Source organism: Oncorhynchus masou, chromosome 28 (genome assembly GCF_036934945.1).
Source record: "Oncorhynchus masou masou isolate Uvic2021 chromosome 28, UVic_Omas_1.1, whole genome shotgun sequence".
NCBI lineage: Eukaryota > Metazoa > Chordata > Actinopteri > Salmoniformes > Salmonidae > Oncorhynchus > Oncorhynchus masou.
The window spans coordinates 49,776,772-49,798,812 of record NC_088239.1 but is presented as its reverse complement, the minus strand read 5'-3'; the positions used below and the strand labels follow the sequence as shown (position 1 = coordinate 49,798,812).

At 41.9% G+C, this 22,041-nt stretch overlaps 2 protein-coding genes across 5 annotated transcripts in view; both read left to right on the top strand.

Moving 5' to 3' along the window:
* Window positions 1–4,277, top strand: part of glis3 (GLIS family zinc finger 3) — a 35,283-nt gene extending 31,006 nt beyond the window's left edge. The window contains exons 9-11 of the mRNA XM_064942409.1: window positions 2,005–2,174; window positions 3,032–3,217; window positions 3,322–4,277. Of these exons, the coding sequence (XP_064798481.1) occupies window positions 2,005–2,174; window positions 3,032–3,217; window positions 3,322–3,446 (481 nt within the window). The 3' untranslated portion in view covers window positions 3,447–4,277. The remainder of the gene's footprint in view (window positions 1–2,004; window positions 2,175–3,031; window positions 3,218–3,321) is intronic.
* A 2,409-nt stretch (window positions 4,278–6,686) lies between these two features.
* The window catches only part of rfx3 (regulatory factor X, 3 (influences HLA class II expression)), a 62,781-nt gene continuing 47,426 nt past the window's right edge, over window positions 6,687–22,041 (top strand). For all 4 annotated transcript variants that reach the window (XM_064942408.1, XM_064942406.1, XM_064942407.1 and 1 more), the window contains exon 1: window positions 6,687–6,829. The gene's annotated coding sequence lies outside the window, so the exon portion shown is untranslated. The remainder of the gene's footprint in view (window positions 6,830–22,041) is intronic.

The window sequence follows — 22,041 nt, the reverse complement described above, 5'->3', positions numbered from 1 at the left end:
CGAAATCACAACATATGATTATGTTAGATCCCTGTCTAGTCAAGAAAAACACACAGACATTTTTCCAGCCAAAGATAAGAGTCACAAAAAGCAGAAATATAAATAAAATTAATCACTAACCTTTGATGATCTTCATCAGATGACACTCATAGGACATCATGTTACACAATACATGTATGTTTTGTAATAATGTGCATATTTATATCCAAGAATCTCAGTTTACATTGGCGTGTTCCTTGCAGTAATGTTTTGATTCCAAAACATCTGGTGATTTTGCAGAAATACTCATAATAAACATTGATAAATGATACAATTGTTATTCACAGAATTAAAGATAGACTTCTCCTTAATGCAACTGCTGTGTCAAATTTTTAAAAAACTTGACAGAAAAAGCATAATCTGAGAACGGCGCTCAGAGCCCAATCCAGCCAGAGAAATATCTGCCATTTTGGAGTCAACAGAAGTTAGAAATAACACTATAAATATTAACTTACCTTTGATGATCTTCATCAGAAGGCACTCCCATGAATCCCAGTTCGACAATAAATTACTGATTTGTTCCATAAAGTTCATCATTTATGTCCAAATAGCCACTTGTTGTTAGCGTGTTCAGCCCAGTAATCCATCTTCATGAGGCGTGAGCACTTCGTCCAGACAAAAACTAAAAGTTCCGTTACAGGTCATAGAAACGAGTTGCACAGTGGTCTTAGGCACTGCATCTCAGTGCAGGCAGTGTCACTACAGTCCCTGGTTCAAATCCAGGTTGAATCACATCCTGCTGTGATTGGGAGTCCCATAGGGCCCAGCATCATCTGGTTTGTAAATAAGAATTTGTTCTTAACTGACTTGCCTAGTTAAATGAAGGTTGCAATTTTGAGACCATAAATGTATCAAAAAATATAAATTGGAAAGCTGAGAGTGCTATTATATAATATCAGTACTTGTTGCATTTACAACTTGTCTATGTCCTATCGTCAGCTGATTTCAGCCAGTGTATGGCTATGGATTGACTGAATTGTTTGAATGGAATGTTGGCATATTGGCAGTTAATTTGAGAAAATGTATAGAATCATTCCTCTAAAACGGTTTGGCTAGCTAGCTAACAAACCGCGTAGAATAATTATTAAAATTCATTATTTTACACAATATCTTATCACTGCACTGGCATACCATGGTTGACCAACTCCATGACCAAAATGGCTGACATTTATCCAATAAGAAGGTTCATGTCCACTCCAGTATTCTGATTCCTAATTCTATTGGGCCGACCTCAAGGGGGCCCCCAACCCCAAGAAATCTAAATATATATATACATTTTGGGGGTTGGGTGCCCCCAAAGCCTGTGGGCCCCCCGGCTTGCATGGGCTGCGGGGGTTTGTGGTACGCCAGTGACCCCCCCACCCACTCCGTTGGTTGTGCATGTTGATCTGCCCTGTACGGAGCTCGCATGTGGCCGGTTGCGCATTTTCCCAGTCTGCCCTGTACAGAGATTCAAACATGCATGGCTTGAGAGATGCGATTGCCGATCGAGTGTGTGTAGCTAGCTACTTAGTTAAAATATCAACAGTACTGCCACAGCAGCATAACATTTGAGTAACAGTTGATAACACTTGATTTAGCCAACATCATCGCCAATATTCGTTCTGGTTGGCTGATACGTGCAGCAGAGAGATACAGAAAGACACAGAGTTTAATCACAATAAGTAAAAGAAATCGAGCTAGCTAACTAGTAGATTAACATGAATCATCAACATCAATGATCAGCTGATATCCCACTCTCTTTTCCCCATGTCAATCGTGTTTTTAGGAGGCACTGTAAATAGATTGCTTAAGATTTGTGACGATGAGTGAGTGTGTTTTTGCATAAATAAATAGGCCTACTGCAGGGGCAGTGTCACAGTACCATGATGTTTTGCAGCAGGTGTGCAGATTAAATTATATATGTCCATTTGTATCTTGAACAACCTGATATTATTTCATATACCGGTTTGTGAAACATTTCAGGTTTGCCAATAGGTCCCCCCACCACTTCAGCCACGGGTCACACCAAAACCAACTGCCTGGTCCCTCCACTCCTCTTACCCACCACCATCCCACTGGCTTATCCCTAAAGACCAGCATAGCTCTGAGTCATCCCAGTCACACTCCTGTGGTAAAAACAGACCACCACCCAGGTAAATGACATCTACCAACTACAGGCACATCAAATATGTTCACTGCATTCACCTACTTTGTGCTAATGTACTAAATTGAAGATATCCTTCCCTGGAATGTCAAAAGGGACAGCAGATCGGGTCAGTAATGCGTCCCAGAGATCTGCATAGGATTACACCTGCACCTACAGGAGGGCGTAGCTTATTGACTGTGGAAATGTGCCTGCGGAAAGAAAACAATGGTACAATTCCACAGGGAAATTCCTGCTCTGAAATGAGAGTTACTGTTAGTTTTATTGTGTGAAAGTCTATTAAATAATTGTGTGGGTGGTTTGACATTCTGTTTCGACAGATACTCTCAGATATAGGATGATCATGGCTTAATGCAGTTTGTTGTGCAGCAGGTGGCTGATGTTTTTCTATTTCGGAAAGAAGAAGCAGCTTTACTCTCTAGATCATAGCTTAAAATAGACTGCACATTTTCCCCACTGGACTTGCCAGCAGTGCTTGATGTTGACAAGGTGTTCATGTTGTGCACCGTTTCTATTGTTTTCATAAGAACAATGCTTCTCAAAAGTACAAACTACTCAAAAGTACAGTTCTGTAGTATCAGATGAGTAATAGTGCTTCCATAAGGTGCCATGGTGGTTGTAAGGGTTCATAGAACTACAATTGAGTATTCTACCTTTTATCTATACCAGATTTATTTGTGCATATGAATATCAAGATATGAAGCCAATGTGCTTGTGGGAAGAAGTAACAATGAATGAAGATGAAAAGTGGGAAACACCAGAGAAGGAAAACAGATTCTTCAGTCTCCCCCTTCATCTATTCGTAAAATGCAAATAACTAGATGTACCTGTTATTGTCCTCCTCAGGTTTTAGTGGTCAGATCCAAATGGTGTACTCTCCGTCATACAACAATGATACACACAGATCCACCAAGCAGACCAACTCCTGTCACCTGATGCAAACTCCAGTGTTTGATGACAGCTCTGCTCCAACATTTACCACTCAGAATGGACTAGACATCTCCCAAAGAGCTCTGTCGTCTGGGCTCACAGGTAATGAAGAGACAAAGTACAATTACAGTACAGTACGGATCAACGTGCATTCATTTGCATCTATCGTATAACAATGACCCCTTGTGTGTGTGCTGCATCCACAGTATACGACCTGCAAGGTGAGTCACAGGATCTGCCGGCGCCAGTGATGTCAGAGGACGCTTATCTACATGTCAGCGGGGTGGACCATTGCTCTAGCCAGCTCTCCTGTATCTACACTGAGGGTTGACGTCAGCAAATCTATCCACTTCTTAAGGCAGATGCTTTCTATAAACCTCCTACAACAACCCTATTGTTCTTCAGCTCCATGCGCACAGACATTGACCTGAGTGTGATGCCCCTATTGGGTGAGAAATGTAGACAAGAGGAGACATACAGTAGTTTTAATTAATTAAATGGTCAAAATGAACATATACATATCACATATTAACCGATATTATTCAATCGACATTGTTTTCATAATGGCAAGTCATATGGTCATATGTATCATAAAAACTATTCTGAGATCCTTACTTTTGAAGTCTGCAAGATGCTGTCTTCATTCAAGTGAGTATCATCCACAAGAGGCTGCTGAGGGGTGAATGGCTCATAATAATGGCCGGGAAGGGAGCAAATGGAATGGAAACCATGTGTTTGATGTATTTGTTACCATCCCGCCAATTCCGATCCAGTCATTAAAACAAGCCCGTTCTCCACAATTAAGGTGCCACCAACCTCCTGCGGTATCATCGGAAGTCTAAGCCCACAATGAAATATGCCTCCTAAAGATTGTGTTGTACTGAAAAAAATGACACTTCTGTGGGTGCCTATGGTCTTGAGCTTTGGAGGATTTGTTATGTTTACATTAGTTGAATGTATTTGTACTACAGTTGTATCGAAATATTGTCCCTCCTATTATGCAATTACTGTAGATACCATAAAAAGCACATGAAAGGCATGTTCTTTTGTTTTTAAAACGTGTTAGTAGCATAGGAATTATACTGAACAAAAATATAAATACATCATGTAAACTGTTGGTCCCATGTTTCATGAGCTGAAATAAAAGATCAGAGAAATTTTCCATACGCACAAAAAGCTTATTTCTCTCAAATAAATGTTGTGCACAAATTTGTTTACATCCCTGTTGGTGAGCATTTCTCCTTTACCAAGATAATCAATCCACCTGACTGGTGTGGCATTTCAAGAAGCTGATTAAACAGCATGATCATTACACAGGTCTTCAATTGTCTACCATAAGCCGTCTCCAGCATCGTTTTAGAGCAGGGTTTCCCAAACTCGGTCCTTGGTGCCCCCCCTGGGTGCACGTTTTGGTTATAGCCCTAGCACTACACAGCTCATTCAAATAACCAACTCATCATCAAGCTTTGATTATTTGAATCAGCTGTCTAGTGTTAGGGGCATTAAAAAAAGTGCACCCAGGGGGGGCCCCAGGACAGACTTTGGGAAACACTGGTTTTAGAAAATTTGGCACTACGTCCAACTGGCCTCACAACCGCAAACCACATGCACAACCGCAAACCACTCCGACCCAGTACCTCCACATCCGGCTTCTTCACCTGCGGGATCGTCTGAGACCAGCCACCCGGAGAGCTGATGAAACTGGGTTTGCACAATCAAAGAATTCCTGCACAAACTGTCAGAAACCGTCTCAGGGAAGCCCATCTGCGTGCTCGTCGTCCTCACCAGTGGACAAATGCTCAACTTCAATGGCCACTGGCATGCTGTAGAAGTGTGCTCTTCACGGATGAATCCCACTTTCAACACTACCTGGCAGGTGGCAAGGGTCGCAAGCATCTGTACACAATTCCTGTAAGCTGAAAATGTCCCAGTTCTTCTGTGGCCTGCATACTCACCAGACATACCGTATAACCCATTGAGCATGGTTGGGGTGCTCTGAATCAACGTGTACGACAGTGTGTTCCAGTTCCCGGGAATATCCAGCAACTTCGCACAGCCATTGAAGAGGAGTGGGACAACCTTCCACAGGTCACAATCAAAAGCCTGATCAACTCTATGCGAGGAAAATGGTGGTCACACCAGATACTGAATGGTTTTAGGATCCATGCTCTACCTTTTTTTTGTTTAAAGGTATCTGTGACCAACAGATGCATATCTGTATTCTCAGTCATGTGAAATCCATACTGTAGATTAGGGCCTAATGTATTTATTTCAAATTGACTGATTTCCTTATATGAACTGTAACTCAGTAAAATCTTTGAAATAGTTGCATGTTGCATTTATATTTTTGTTCAGTGTAATTAATGTTCTTGGATAAATCAAAGTTCTTTTGTGTGAAATATATTAGAGGAATCTAACCTGAATTGTGTGTGTTTTTCTGCTTGTCAGATTAATTAAATGTTTGAATCACTGAGCCTAGAGAAAATTGAGGTGGCTGTACGAAGGCATGTCTGTACTATTGTACATCATTGTGTAAGAAGGGGAAAAAAGCTTGTAATTTATTATATTTAGTGGCGTAGGTAGATGATTATGAAACACTGACTGTTAATTTGGACCTAAACAATAGAAAATATCTAGAGTGTAAATTACATGTAATTAATGACAAAGTAATGTGTATTACAGAAGTAACCTTATTTAAAAATTTTCCTAGCTGGCTCTGGAAATGCCCATTATTGATTGGATGGAATAAAGCAATCATTTGTACCTTTTTAAAGGTTAAACTGAAACATTCGAATGGCATCGATGGACCATATTTAGAAATAAACTCCAAAAAGTCCCTTATAGTAATGTCTAAGAGGTTCACTATCCGTATCTGTGAACTGTTAGGCTAATGAAATTATGTATAGCCTTTCACTAAGACACAAGATTTGACATGATCTGGCTGTAGCTTCAAGTTTAAATTGGCTTAAACATGACATATTCACTAATATCTCTGTTTATATGGTTTGTGTTGTCTGTGTCTGTGTGTGTGTGTGTGTGTGTGTGAGAGAGAGAGAGAGAGAGAGAGAGAGAGAGAGAGAGAGAGAGAGAGAGAGAGAGAGAGAGAGAAAGGGATGGATGGATGGTTGCCTCCTTTCTTTGTTATCTCAACCACTCTTTATCACCTATTGGTGCATGGTAGTCCCGCCTTGGGAAATAACCTCATTCAATGAACTAACGCGATTATTAATGTTGTTTGCCATGTTGTATTGTGCGCATAATGAAACATTCTGTGATATTTCTATTGCCATTTTTCATACATTTGAAGACTTATTGAACCAAGAATATTGTGATCAATCCACCCTAATGTGATGTTGTTCTGAGTAAATGAAAGATTCACTAACGTTATATTGATGTTAATTCATTTTAATACCAAGCAATTTTTATTTTATAATAATTGTTTTCTTCTTATCAGGAGCACATACATCCATTACATCCATTTATCAAATAAACCTTAATATGCATCCCTCCAACGCTCCCTCATCGCAGCTCCTCCTACAGAATATTCTGTTAGGTTGCGCCCGGTGAGTTTTATAGCAACTGTTGCCCAGTGAGGCAGCGCCATAGTCACCGTAGTCCTGGCGACTGTAACCCACCAACAACAACAACCTTTCGTTCCATCATTGCCACCTCCACCATCCTCACTTCATCCTCATCAACCAGTCCTCAGCCCAGGTTTGAATATACTTACTATTTCTAACAGCATCTGTTTTCTCGATTCTTCGCCAAAGCATTTTACTTTATGTATTAAATGTCTAGCTTGCTAGTTTTGTCATGAGCAAGTTAATGTCTGCCCTCCTTTATTAGCTACATGGTTAACGATAGTTAGCTGATCTGATGTTATTTCTTTCCAGTACTTGTTAACGTTGTTAGAAGAAAGCAATGTGCTTAACGTTATCTGCGAAAGTAAACGGGCTACCTAATGAACCAGGCTGTTAACAGTACGTCAAAAAAATATGTTTCGGTTAGTTAGCTATTCTACCCGAGTTTGCTGTGCTGTTCGTCGGCTGTCCAATGACAGCTAACGCTAGATAGCTAGCGCGATAGCCACCGTAGATAGCGTGTGTTGGCTAAGTTAGCAACGCAACTAACGTTAGCTAACGTTACAGAGCAGGTGTCTGATTTATGTGTCTCGTTCAATGACCGCTAACTTCCTGGTGTGATGTTGGTGGCTGTCAAGATACGAAACATTTTCAATAATATTATACAAGATAACTACTTGCTTTGGCATTTTGAATAAATTCGAACTGGTACCACCTTCATTCAGCAATTGCTAATTGAGGTTAGCAGTAGCTTCTCCCTTTTGTCTTGGCGAGCCAGCTAGTTTCCTTTGTAGCTAACGTTAGCTTTGCGAAGCAGGTGCCACAAAGGCTTCGTCAGCTAGCTAACGCTGTTAGCGAGAGCGGATAGCCACGCTAGCTACTTTAGCTAAACCTTCAATTTGTATTGATCTCAGGTCTCTTATCACAAACCTTTACCCTTTTAACCAGCTAGTTTCATAAATTATATCCCATCTAGCTACAGCTAGCTAGGTGGCCAGTTTGAAATGCCTATGGCACAGTGCATTAGCTAGCTAACATTTTTGAAGCTGATCCAAAAAGTAAAAGCAATAATAGCTGTCACATTGACATTTAGCTACAGTTGCATGTGTGTCTCAGAGAGATATGTACTTTTGAGCAGGTAGAAGGTGAAGTAGAGACTGTCATCTTAAAGACAGCACATAATAAATGCAGCTGTCATAGGGCAATTCCATGACCATGGTAACTGAATTAAGCCGAGACTTACATCTTTAACTTTAAAAAATATGCCATCAAAAACCATTTAAAAGTTTAACAAATCAAACGACTCTATGCAGAAGGACTACTTTGAACAATTTACATAGAATCATATTTTTTTATGCGGACATATTTTCCTAAAAATAATTGGGTGTCCGTTATGACATGACACCTTGGGCTGTATTTAACGACCCTAACTCAATGGTAACTCTAAGCACTGGTGGTAGACCTATAGGTCCTGTGGTGTGTCATATTTTAGCTATTTTCACAGGTGGAATTATGAGTGCAATAGCTGGTTGTGGTGCGAAAGGACTGGGTTTTGATGAATAAACAAGTTGTAGGTGTGACAAGGGTTTGACCACTCACTCGCCAATCAACGCAACACGTTCCATGGCTTAATACTGCAGGCATTTGTCTCAAGTTCTGTAGGTTATTGACATTTGCATTGTGATCAACTCCAGTTCAGCTGGGTGCATGGAATATTCATCTCCTGGTCCCTTGTGGATTGAAACTGCAGTTGATTAAATAGCATAGGCTACAGTAATGAGTAATAGACACAGTAAAAATTAAAACAATCCAGTGTTTGCTCAATAGCCTATGTTTGGAGTGTTGCAGTCAACATTGCTATATATATAGGGAGTAGAAAATAACATGGCTATATACAGGGAGTACCAGTACCGAGTCGCTGTGCAGGGAGGTGTACGAAGTATTTGAGGTAGCAGTAAAGTGACTACACAACAGGATAGATAATAGACAGTAGCAGCAGCGTATGTGGTGAGTGTGAAAGTTTGTGAGTGTGGGGCATCAGTGTGCATGTTGTGTGTGGGCATATGAAGTGTGTGTGTGTTGGGATGTAAGTACTGTACAGCTCAGCGTGTGTACAGCTCAGCGTGTGTACAGCTCAGCGTGTGTACAGTCCAGTGTGTTTGCGTAGTCTGTGCAAAAAAGAGTGAATGCAGGTAGTCCGGGTCACCATTTGATTAGCTTTTTAGCAGTATTGTTTAGAAGTCTGGTGGCTTGGGGGTGGAAGCTGTTCAGGGTCCTGTTGGTTCCAGACTTTGGTGCATTGGTAAAGCTTGCTGTGCTGTAGCAGAGAACACTCTGTGGCTTGGGTGGCTGGAGTCTTTGACCATTTTTTGCGGCTAACTCTGACACCGCCTGGTATATAGGTTCTGGATGGCAGGGAGCATGGCCCCAGTGATGTACTGGGCCAAACACACTACCCTCTGTAGCACCTTGCGGTCGGATGTCAAGCTGTTTACAAAGCAAGAGGTGACGCAGCCAGTCAAGATGCTCTCGATGGTGCGGCTGTATAACTTTTTTAGTATCTGAGGACATTTGGCATGGGCCCTCAGGAGCCCCCATGCTGTGGGTCAGCATGATGGATGTGTTGTTGCCTACCCTCACCACCTGCAGGCGGTCCGTCATGAAGTCCAGGATCCAGTTGCAGAGGAGGTGTTCAGTACCAGGGACATTAGCTTAGGGATGAGCTTCGACTTCACTATGCTGTTGAATGCTAAGCAGTAATCAATCAACAGCATTCTCACGTAGGTGTTCCTTTTGTCCAGGTGGGAAAGGGCAGTGTGGAGTGCAATAGAAAATGCATCATCTGTGTATCTGTTGGAGCGGTATGGGAATTGGAGTGGGTCCAGGGTTTCTGGGATGATGGTGTTGATGTGAGCCATGACCAGCCTTTCAAAGCATTTCATGGATACAGATGTGAGTGCGGCAGGATGATAGTCTTTTAGACAGGATACCTTAGCGTTCTTGGGCACAGGGACTATGGTAGACTGCTTGAAATATGTAGGTATCAAAGACTGGGACATGGAGAGGTTGAAATCCTGGGCTCGAACCAGCATCTGAAGTGTTGCAGTTCCTTAGACTGCTGCGCCAGTCGGGGGCCAAGTGAGCTGATGTTAGACAGGTAAATTGCCGAACCTGGCATTAGGGCTGTAAAATGCCAGTGCGCTCATTTTTAAAATCACGAAATTGCAAACTAACGTGTTCTACTGTACTAAACTCTGCTGTACTGAACTATACTCTACTTTTCTGTACTGTACTGTGCTGTTAAACTTGTGAAACATACATGTCTATGATTGGTGACCAGACCAAATCAGAACCAATCATGGTCCAGACCGGACCAAAAACGTCAGTGGACAGTGAAATCAAGGCCACGGCGGGCTGACCAAATTTCAACGACTTTTCAACATCCATGGACGTCCTGTGTCGGTCGGTGCTCAGTGGGTGGGGATGCTGGTTAGAGTAAATAGAGAGAGAGGGGACTCATGGGTAGGTAACATTGAGGGGTCTACATACAATACACAACGGAGCGACGGCCGACGGAGCGCAGTGTTGCAATGTCTTCTTTTGTCACAAAAGGGCAGCTCCGTCATTTAACCCATTTTTTTCCTACCTGGAAATCGAGACCCGACTTACCATTCCTTGCAAAGACTGAGGGGCAGTATTGAGTGAGTTTTGCAATGGAAGTCGCACCCCTGTGTGTCAATCACATACTTTCCAGTATCCCATCTGGTATAAACACAGAATAGATCGATGTTCTGCTTCTTCGTTCTACTATTTGAAACCTTTTTTTGTGCTTTTTATTTAGAGATTTGCTAAGCGCAATTATTTCTATGTTTAGTTTGGAGGAGCGTCTGTGCGAGCTGGTGAGACAATACGAGAACGTTTACAACCCTTTGATGCGGTTGTATTCGGACAAGCAAAAGCAAGCAAAAGACAACAGCTGGAGGGAGATATCACGGAATTTGAACACCGGTACTGATATCAAAGACACATGGAGAAAGATTCGGGACCGGTATGTTCGCAATCCGCTGGTGTCTTTCCCACCGATTGTCAGACAACTGGATTGGCTTCGTGTTCATCATCAGACAGACACCAATATGTCAGATAAGGTATGTTCTCGTCACGCAGCCGAGTCCTTTTGTGCAGTCAGTGTGTGTGTTTGTGATCTTCTGTTTAGCAGACCTTGTTAGAACATGTGAAATCAGCTCTTTTCTGAATGGGCAAAATTGTGAGTGTGGGAAATGTTCAGTGGCTGTGTTATCATACTGACTGACAGGGCTAGTTCAAACACCAGAAAACCTACAGAGTGGTGTATGTGTGTGTGTTAATTAGATTGAGATGTTTATGAAATCATTTCTTTTGGGTAAACATTTCAACTCAAAGGAGTCCATGGAGATGGTTTAAGATTGCTTGCATTGTATTCACCATCTGCTTTTGTGGTGTTTTGGACAGTCCAGAGATGGAGCTGAGCCCTGAGGGGCCCCATCTACAGGTGGTTTATCGCCCCTTGATTCATCATCTCCCCGGCTAGCAAAGACCTGTGCTCTCTGCCCTGCAACTCCATCAACCTCCATCCCATCTCCCCGGCCCAGCTCCAATGGCCGGAAGAGGAAGACCGGCTGGGATCCTTTGGACACTGACATTATGCAGCGCGTGGACGCCTGCAGCAGGAGTTCCAGAAACCGCAGCAGTGTCCAGCAAAGGCTGTCTACTACGTCGTGGTACCAGAGATGGTGTCTATTCCTGCTGATCAACGTCTCTTGTGTGTCTCACTCCAAAAACAATTGTGCTTTAAAAATATATATTATTCATACTTTAGGGTGGGGGGTAATTCACCTGTTTTTTTGTTTTTGTTTTTTTGAATGTTTTTTTTATTACTTATTTCCTCATTCATGTGTTACTGGTGTTTACTTTGTTTAAAAAAGTCTAATTTCCCCTTTTCATCACACTGTTTTTACGTTGCACCATTTTCTTCATGTGGTAGTAAATACATATCTAAAAGGTCTGCAAATGTATTTGTCTGGTTATTTGTACTTATACTGTACAAATATGTAAATGCAACATGAGTTACAGTTCACTTAAGGAAATCAGTCAATTGAAATAAATTCAATAGGCCCTAATCTATGGATTTCACATGACTGGGCAGGGGTTCAGCCATGTGTGGGCCTGGGAGGGCCATAGGCCACCCACTGGGGAGCCAGACCTTGCCAATCAATTCGGTTTTTTTCCCCACAAAAGGGCTTTATTACAGACAGAGAAACTCCTCAGTTTCATCCGTTCTTAGGGTGGCTGGTCTCAGACGATCCCGCAGGTGAAGAAGCCGGATGTGGCGGTCCTGTGCTGGCGTGGTTGCATGTGGTCTGCGGTTGGGAGACTGGTTGGACGTACTGCTAAATTCTCTAAAATGGTGTTGATTAGCAGCTTATGGTAGAGAAATTAACATTCAATTATCTGGCAACAGCTCTGGTGGACATTCCTGCAGTCAGCATGACAATTACCCGCACCCTCAACTTAAGACATCTGTTGCATTGTTGTGACAAAAATGCACATTTTAGTGGCCTTTTATTGTCCCCAGCACAAGTTACACCTGTGTAATGATTATGCTGTTTATTCAGCTTCTTGATATGGCACACCTGTCAGGTGGATGGATTATCTTGGCAAAGGAGGGAATGCTCACTAACAGGGATGTAAACCAAATTTGAGAGAAATAAACTTTTTGTGCATATGGAACATTTCTGGGATCTTTTATTTCAGCTCATGAAATATGTACCAACACATTGCATCTTGCGTTTTTATATTTTTGTTCAGTATATATTATAACATATTACTGTTTTGAATCAGTCACTCAGTAAACTTGTACTGCTTTGTACATGAGCTATGTAGATGAGGTTAGTGTCTTGGGGGGAAACCGATCGCTGCCCACACCTGCCCGCACATCTAGTATCACTACTCTGTACGGTTCTGACTTAGAATATGTGGACAACTACAAATACCTAGATGTCTGGTTAGACTGTAAACTCTCCTTTCAGACTCGCATTAAGCATCTCCAATTCACCACCAGTCTACAGCTGGACACTCACCTATGTGCAAAAGCAGGAAGGTCTCCACTGAAAGGCCACTACACATGACCATGTACAATCTTGTGTTATGTAGATTAAGTTAATGTCTCAAGGGTCTAGCTGGGCAATTATTTTCCATGGAGGGCCACATTAGAATATATTTTTGCCATCGTGGGCCAGAATCATATTACAGGATTATACATGTGTATGACTGTGCTGACATATATCTACTGTAAATCACGTCCAGATATGCTACTTTTTTTTTTAACATGCACAGAAATAAACAATGTTCTCCTTTTGGTGGGTATTTTCATAATTTAACATGCAATGAACTACACAGAGGGAAAGTACACTGTGCATTCAGCACCACAAACTCTTGTTAATGGTTATGCACAAAAACACAGAGAGCTCAACATTTACGTTTAAACTACTCAATCAGCGTGAGGAGTGAAGTCTGATGGGCATTGACTAGAGCAGTGAAATCAGTTATAGTTTCTGACGTCGCTATGTGTCGGATTGCTGAGAATCAGTAAGAGATGATCTGTGCCTTGACTCGTTATATTTCGTCACTGAAAATGTCTGTTCACATACATAGGTTGACCCAAACATCTTCTGAGCATGACTCCTAATCTTTGGAAAGTTTTGTTCATCGAGAGATGCATAGAACCTTGTCAGTGACATTGTGATTGTTTTGAATAGTTCTCCAATCTTAAATGCAAGTAAAACTAAATGAATGCTCTAAAACCGATCGCTGCCCACACCTGCCCGCTCATCTAGTACCACTACTCTGTACGGTTCTGACTTAGAATATGTGGACAACTACAAATACCTAGATGTCTGGTTAGACTGTAAACTCTCCTTTCAGACTCGCATTAAGCATCTCCAATCCAAAATTAAATATAGAATCGGCTTCCTATTTCGCAGCAAAGCATCCTTCACTCATGCTGCCAAACATACCCTCGTAAAACTGACTATCCTGCCCATTCTTGACTTTGACGATGTCATTTACAAAATAGCCAACAACACTCTACTCAGCAAATTGGATGCGGTCTATCACAGTGCCATCCATTTAGTCACCAAAGCCCCATATACTACCCAACACTGCGACCTGTATGCTCTCGTTGGCTGGCCCTCGCTTCATATTTGACGCCAAACCCACTGGCTCCAGGTCATCTATAAGTCTTTGCGAGATAAAGCCCCACCTTATCTCAGCTCACTGGTCACCATAGCAGCACCCACCCGTAGCACGTGCTCTAGCAGGTATATTTCCCTAGTTACCCCCAAAGACAATTCCTCATTCCAGTTCTCTGCTGCCAATGACTGGAACGAATTGCAAAAATCACTGAAGCTGGAGACCCATATCTCCCTCACTAGCTTTCAGCACCAGCTGTCAGAGCAGCTCACAGATCACTGCACCTGTACATAGCCCATCTGTAAATAGCCCATCCAACTTCCTCATCCCCATGCTGTTATTTTTTTGCTCCTTTGCGCCCCAGTATCTCTACTTGCACATTCACCTTTTGCACATCTATCACTCCAGTGTTTAATTGCTAAATTGTAATTATTTCGCCACTATGGTCTATTTATTGCCTACCTCCCTTAACTTACCTCATTTGCACACACTGTATATAGACTTTTTCTCTATTGTGTTATTGACTGTGTTTGTTTATTCTGTGTTATTCTGTGTAACTCTGCGTTGTTTGTCGCACTGCTTTGCTTTATCTTGGCCAGGTCGCAGTTGTAAACTAGCCTACCTGGTTAAATAAAGGTCAAACACCACACCACACACGCATTTACGTATGTCCCCCATTACCAGTAAAGCATAATCAAAACCTATTTCTTTCACCTTACTTGCTGTGCTGTTTCGTTGTTCATTTGTTCAGTTGTTATATTCTCAAACAGGATTTCATCATACATGTCAAGCAGTGAAGTTTCAGCTTTGTCTGTCCGTGACCTCTCTTCCTCAGTGCGCACTGTCTCTGTGTCCGTTCCATCTTGTCCAGCTGTGTATGGAACATCTCACGTAAACCCTGTTTCTTGTCTGCATCGACGTAGTGGTCCTAGTACCTAGCATCGAGCATGGTGGCGACACATTAAAGAGGCTCAGAGAGAATGCCACCGAATCGCTTGTTCACTGCTTTGAGGACTTTTGTAAGTTTTAACACCACGTTCTGTGTTGGCAATTTTGTTGAGCAGGCATTTCAATCCATGACAGGGGGTATCACATCTGCTGCAGATGGAGTTGATGAGCTTATTTCTCGAGTCAGTTGTTCGAATGGCTCTAGGAGTGTGTTCATGTTTCCAGGTTTCAAACATGTTCTCAAATGCCATTGAAATGGCAGTATGAGAACCAGCTCATTCTTGAGCATGCAATATGGCTTTCCTCAGTACAAAATCCTCGTCGACCCACTTTGCTGTCAGACTCGGCTTGCTCATGGGGCTGACATCGCTGGTCCAAATTTCAGGTATGCACGTCATCTACTTATGGTATAGGTATGCACGTCAGCTTTGACATCGGTTTTGCACATTGGCGTTAAACTAATCATCGGGCCTCTGCCGATGTTGGCATTTTTAGCTAATATTGTCCGATTCTGATATGCTCACCGATATATCATGCATCCCTAGTTCAAAGCGCGCAGCAGCGATATATATATACGTCTCTAGTGGTGTCGGAAGGTGGGTGAGATTGTTGGCTTCTACTTGGCAGGTCAGGAGGAGTCATTTTTGTCCTTGAAGGCTTTGACAAGGCTGTGCATCTGATGTGCAAAAAGGCCCTTCCCTTGTAGTTTGGAATTCAGTTCATTCATGAGGCCATGATGTACATGGTGAAGGCAAAGTCAGCCAACCATTCTTTGTCTTGCAGTTGAGGGAAATCCACATTTTCCTTTCATTTGCAAAAACTCAGCAATCTCTGACTTCAGGTGCCACACCCTTTTAAGCACCTTCCCCAAACTCAGCCATCTCACGTTTGTGAGGTAGGGGAGATCTGCATGACCTGACTTTGTCTCTTCCAACAGTGATACAAACTGCCTGTGGTAAAAGATTTTGCTCTTATGAAGTTTACCACTTTAGTGACTGTGTCCAACACATGGCTCATTTTCAGAACACATTTACTGAGCAGCTCCTGATGAATACATGCAATGCAGGAAAATAATTTTCTGTTCTGGGTTCAGCTCAGCTACCTGATTTGGTATCCTTTTCAAAAGGCCAATGTTTTTCCTGTCAAGTTTGGGCACCAATCAGTGGTCACACTGGATACCTTTTTAAAAACTCAGTCCCAGCTTTGCCACACACTTATTAGCCTCCTCCAATAAACATTTCCCCGTAGCTGTGCTCTTCATTGACTGCACTGAAGCAAGCTCCTCTGCAATGTCAAAGTCTGGGATTATGCCTCATAAGAATATCAACAACTGTGCTGCGTCACATGCATCACTGTTCTCATCCAGGGCCAAGGAGAAATAGGTGCAATCCTTTACCTTGCCTTTCAACTGTTGTTCCATATTCTCTGCGATGTCCTCGACATGCTGTGTCACTGAAAATATTTCCCTGTCAAGACGAACAAACAGCTCTTTGTTGTCGGGGCAAAGTATTGCTGCAGAGTCAAATATACATTCTTCAATGAATTGCCCTTAGCAAATGGCTTGCTATGTTTAGCAATTTTGTGGGACAGTACATAGCTAGTTCTCGCAATTCCGTCGCTTGCTGAATGCGGTTTTGTGCAACTCTTTCGATGCACTTGCCCTCTGCTCAGAAGACATATTCCTATATTTCTCTGCATGCTTCGTCTGGAAGTTTCGAGGACAAATTGTAGTCTTTCAAGACAGTGATGCTCTCTTTGCACACTAAGCACACTGCTTTCCGTGATACCTCAATAAAGAAATATTTTGATGTCCACTCTTGCTGGAACACCCTACATTCATTGTCTAATTTCCTTTTCTTGAAGTCTTTAAAAAAACAAACATATTTTTGCGCAATTTCTAGCTAGCTAGTATTTGTAACTGTGACGTGTGGGTGTCAGCCTGTCAGTCACTGTCTGTCCTCGTGCAGTTGTTATTGATACGTGCCTTCAAAATAAATGTCCCACGAGCGGTGGGAGTTAAATAATTACACAAAGGAGAGTAAACATTGGGCTTTTTAAGGTTCTTTAAAACATTTTTTTTTAACGAGGCAAGTCAGTTAAGGACACATTTTTATTTACAATGACGGCCTACCAAAAGGCAAAAGGCCTCCTGTGGGGACGGGGGCTGGGATTAAACATTTAAAATAAATGACATATATATATAGGACACAACACACATCACGACAAGAGAGACAACACTACATAAAGAGTGACCTAAGACAACAACATGGCAAGGCAGCAACACATGACCACACAGCATGGTAACAACAGAACATGACAACAACAAGGTAGCAAAACAATATGGTAGCACCACAAAACATGGTACAAACATTATAGGGCACAGACAACAGTACAAAGGGCAAGAAGGTAGAGTCAACAATATGTCATACAAAGCAGCCAGTTAGATTTAATTTTAGCCTTCAGCTTTGATATGTGCTGAGAGAAGGACAGTGCACCATCTAGCCATACTCCCAAGTACTTGTATGAGGTGACTATCTCAAGCTCTAAACCCACAGAGGTAGTAATCACACTAATGTGGAGAGGGGCATTTTTCTTACCAAACCACATGACCTTTGTTTTGGAGGTGTACAGAACAAGGTTAAGGGCAGAGAAAGCTTGCTGAACATTAAGAAAGCTTTGTTGTAGAGCGTTTAACACAAAATCCGGGGAGGGGCCAGCTGAGTATAAGACTGTATCATCTGCATATGCATCTGCATGTTGTAATTTGAGTAACAAATACGCTTTTCAAAACTTCACGGTCGCAAATGATTTGATCTGAGTTTTAATCACTTAATAATTCATAAACAAAAATGTATATCAATAAAAACACTAGGCCTATAAGTATTTGGTAGGTCTACGCTGTTACTTCTGTGAACTTGTATTATCCTCCCTCCTCATGAGAGAAATGAGAAAATATCTTTAAAGATATGTGCTTTTGGTAAACTTACAGAAGGCCAATCATTTGTCCAAAATGAAATACAAGTGTTGATATTAGTTGGCAGGGTTTTTTACTTCAACATCATTGTTTTGATGTATTACATTAATACCTTTTGAGGTAGATGTTTTGGAAGAACCCTTTTCTTTCTGTTTGACCAGAAATCAAAGCCATACATATTTAAGAAGGAACATTTTATAAAAATGCATCAATGCCTTTTATTTCCCCAAAATATAGACTCTCTGCTTTCATTTGACACCCAATTTGATATCCTCTTATGAACTTCACATGTTGGTGCTCATGGGTCCTGTTACATGGAAATGTATCACATTCCTTTCATTGACAATGTAACATTAGACTAATATTAGTGTACTGCTGTTTGGAAGATGAAGAAACAAACTGAACCTGATTATGACAGGTTTGTTTATTTGTTACTGGTGTGGTGGGGTAGGTAGTTAATAGGCTAGTAAAAAGTGGAAGTGGAATCACTCCGATTCAGCTGCATTTTGGACTCACTGATCCAACCAAGCTGAGGAAATCTGCAAATGTTAAAGCCTGGATTTCTGTATTTTACAGACAACTTATGGCATGGAATACAAAGTTCATAACTTTTAAATATTACACACACATCTTCTAACAGAGGTTTCCAGCTGTCATTTCGTAAGGCCTACATTTTCTGTCTGTCCATAAAAATGGAGCGCAGTATGGAATCGCTGGAATTAATGAAAGACACGACAGTCAGATTCTCAAAGTGTAAATGATTATTATTACTGGAATAGGCTGGATGGCTTGTAATTATTATCAGGGCCATATCCCAGTCTGCCTCTCCACTAAAACATCATTAAAATGGCTTTTGGACACCCTTTTTTACTCTCTTAAACCTCTGCAATTTGCATGAAAAATTACGAATCTGCAGTATGGAAATATCCTAGGCTGCCTAAACAGAATGCCGGTTTGGTGTTTGCTCAGTCAAGACAGGTGTGTAAGCCTACTGCCCAGATTAAATTATGCTTTCCTCTCATGCTACTCCTTACAGACATATCTTTTTTGACTTCATTAATGATACATTATTGCGTTGTTTTAAAGCAAATTGTCAATGAAAGTGTAGAGACACATGGATCTCTATATGTGATCCGTTTCCTCCTAGTGGTTTTGTGGCTCTTATGGCCTCTTGGCTGACTAGATGGATTTGGACCCCTCTTATGGCCTCTTGGCTGACTATAGATGGATTTGGACTCCTCTTATGGCCTCTTGGCTGACTATAGATGGATTTGGACTCCTCTTATGGCCTCTTGGCTGACTATAGATGGATTTGGACTCCTCTTATGGCCTCTTGGCTGACTATAGATGGATTTGGACTCCTCTTATGGCCTCTTGACTGACTATAGATGGATTTGGACTCCTCTTATGGCCTCTTGGCTGACTATAGATGGATTTGGACTCCTCTTATGGCCTCTTGGCTGACTATAGATGGATTTGGACTCCTCTTATGGCCTCTTGGCTGACTATAGATGGATTTGGACCCCTCTTATGGCCTCTTGGCTGACTATAGATGGATTTGGACTCCTCTTATGGCCTCTTGGCTGACTATAGATGGATTTGGACTCCTCTTATGGCCTCTTGGCTGACTATAGATGGATTTGGACTCCTCTTATGGCCTCTTGGCTGACTATAGATGGATTTGGACTCCTCTTATGGCCTCTTAGCTGATTATAGAGGGATTTGGACCCCTCTTATGGCCTCTTGGATGAGGAAGGAAAAAGCTCCAGGGTTGTTGTGAGGAAGGAAAAGCTCCATGGTTCTCTGTGTTGCATCATCATTCTCTACAGGTCTGGTCCACTGGGTGTTCTCTGCAGCCAGCCGCAGCCCTCTGTTCCCACCTAGGGGAGAGGAACAGGTGTGTGTCGAGAGGGGGAGGTGGAAGGGGGGACAGGTGCACAGTGGGTCTTAGTGGGACTCCTGACCACCTAGGCTAATTGTTTTTGAGCCACCCTAAGTCTTTCCCTGACAAACATGCCAAGAAATGACTGGTATATATGTAGGTAGGCTATAGGCCCACCAAGCTTACAATTAGGCTAGATATGACCATTTCCATGGTTACTGCACGTTTATATGGGTAGCATCTCACAATAAAGTCATTTCAATCTGTCACTCCATATTCCACTGAATTTGTGTGGACCATGATGCGATAAGACACATAGCAGGCCTCAATCCCAAATGAACGGAACAGACTGGCAACATCTGGAAAATAAGCTAATGAATTTGACTGAAATTAATTAGCTTAATGATTGTTTGCACAGCTTGATTTTAGTGAAAGTAAGTTATTGCTGTGATATGAGGACACCAGTTCTCAACCGTGAGCATTTGAAGGTCTGTCTATTGACAGACCCCCCCCCCCACACACACACACACACACACACACACACACACACACACAAATATATATTTGTGTACACTACCGGTCAAAGGTTTTAGAACACCTACTCATTCAGGGGTTTATCTTTATTTTTACTATTTTCTACATTGTAGAATAATAGTGGAGACATCAAAACTATGAAATAACACATGGAATCATGTAGTTACCAAAAAAAGTGTTCAGCAAATATTTGAGATTCTTCAAATTGCCACCTGTTGCTATTTAACACTTTGTTTTGTTTACTACATGATTCCATGTGTTATTTCATAGTTTCATAGTATTTCATACTCTTCACTATTGTTCTACAAGGTAGAAAATAGTATAAATAAAGAAAATCCCTTTAATGAGTAGGTCTGTCCAAACTTTTGACTGATTGTATGTCTGTCATATATATACATCTATGACTCATTTGAGAGTTAGAATAGTAGAATATACAAGGTGCAATTTTTAAGTGTTGTGCATCAGCAGTTTTTATCTTGTCGGTCACTGACAGTCACTCAAATTAGACCATGTCAAAAACAATTTAGATTGGTAAGTTAGTCTAGCAGCCAGCTATCTTAACTTGTAGCAAGCATGGTCGAATTTCTGACCCGGGCCCCCATTGATTTGTTAGGAACTCTCACTCAGATGTCATATTAAGAACTGCAAATATTCGCTCCACCCCATGGCAAAATGTGTAGAATTGCAGCAAACCTGCATTAAAACGGTAACATTTTCTCTACTCCCCATGGACAAAATGTGTAGAATGGCAGGAAATGAACTCTGAAACTTCACTTCACTGTCAAGAGGGGGGCCACTAACATGCTTTGCTCCCAAGTTGGGGGAAGCCCACAACAAAATGTTCCTTAGGGCCCGTAAAAGGCTAGCGCCGCATGTATGGATGTGGGTATGTAGACCCGCGAGCCACTGCAGATTTTTTGTGGCCCCCACCCCCATCAAAGATGCCCATCCCTGCCCTAGGCCTATAGCCTATTATAAGGCAATAATGGCATACACACCTCTGTGGACAGAGGACAGGATGTCAGAAACGGCTAGTTACCACTTACCTGAAGTCAGGTGTTGGGTGGGCAACAATAGAACCATGCCACCTGTTCACTGGATCCTGTTCCATTTCCAATCACTTAAAGAGCCGCTGATTCATTTGATTATTCATCCATCCATTTTCATGGCTTAGCAGCATCAACTGGGGGTTTTTGCTGTGCTATTTGCACGCACAGCAGCCTGTGTACACTGTTTTTACATTGCAAGGTGTACTTCATCACTAACCTCAACCCTGTTCCATAGTTGTGAAGGAAATTGGTTAATGATGCAGCTTCAGACAGTGTTTTTATCACTGCCAGCCTAACATGGCCACAGGTCTAACATGATGGAGACAGGAAGGAAATGAGATCAATACAAAGGAGACGTGCCTCTTTATTTGGGGTCGTGTTTCTTTCACAGTGTTACAACTCCTCTCTAAAGCATGTTGTTTCTGGACATTCATCAGTAGATTTTAGGTTGAGGACAGTCCACTTGCTACCAGTCTCATGCTCCAAATGAATATCCCAGGCATTAACAGCATTTTAGACTTTAAACATATTTTGTTTTGATCATGGCATTAAAGTTGCCCATATTATTGACTGTGGTAATGTGGTGAGATAACATTATAGATCTCGTTCTGATCGTCTGATGTAATAAGTCCTGTTCCCCCTATTTCCCAAACTGTCAGTCATATGGGGAGGAAGGACCCGGTGGGAGGGTGAAGGAGAGGCAAGGCAAGTGCTGCCCTCCTCTCTGGCCT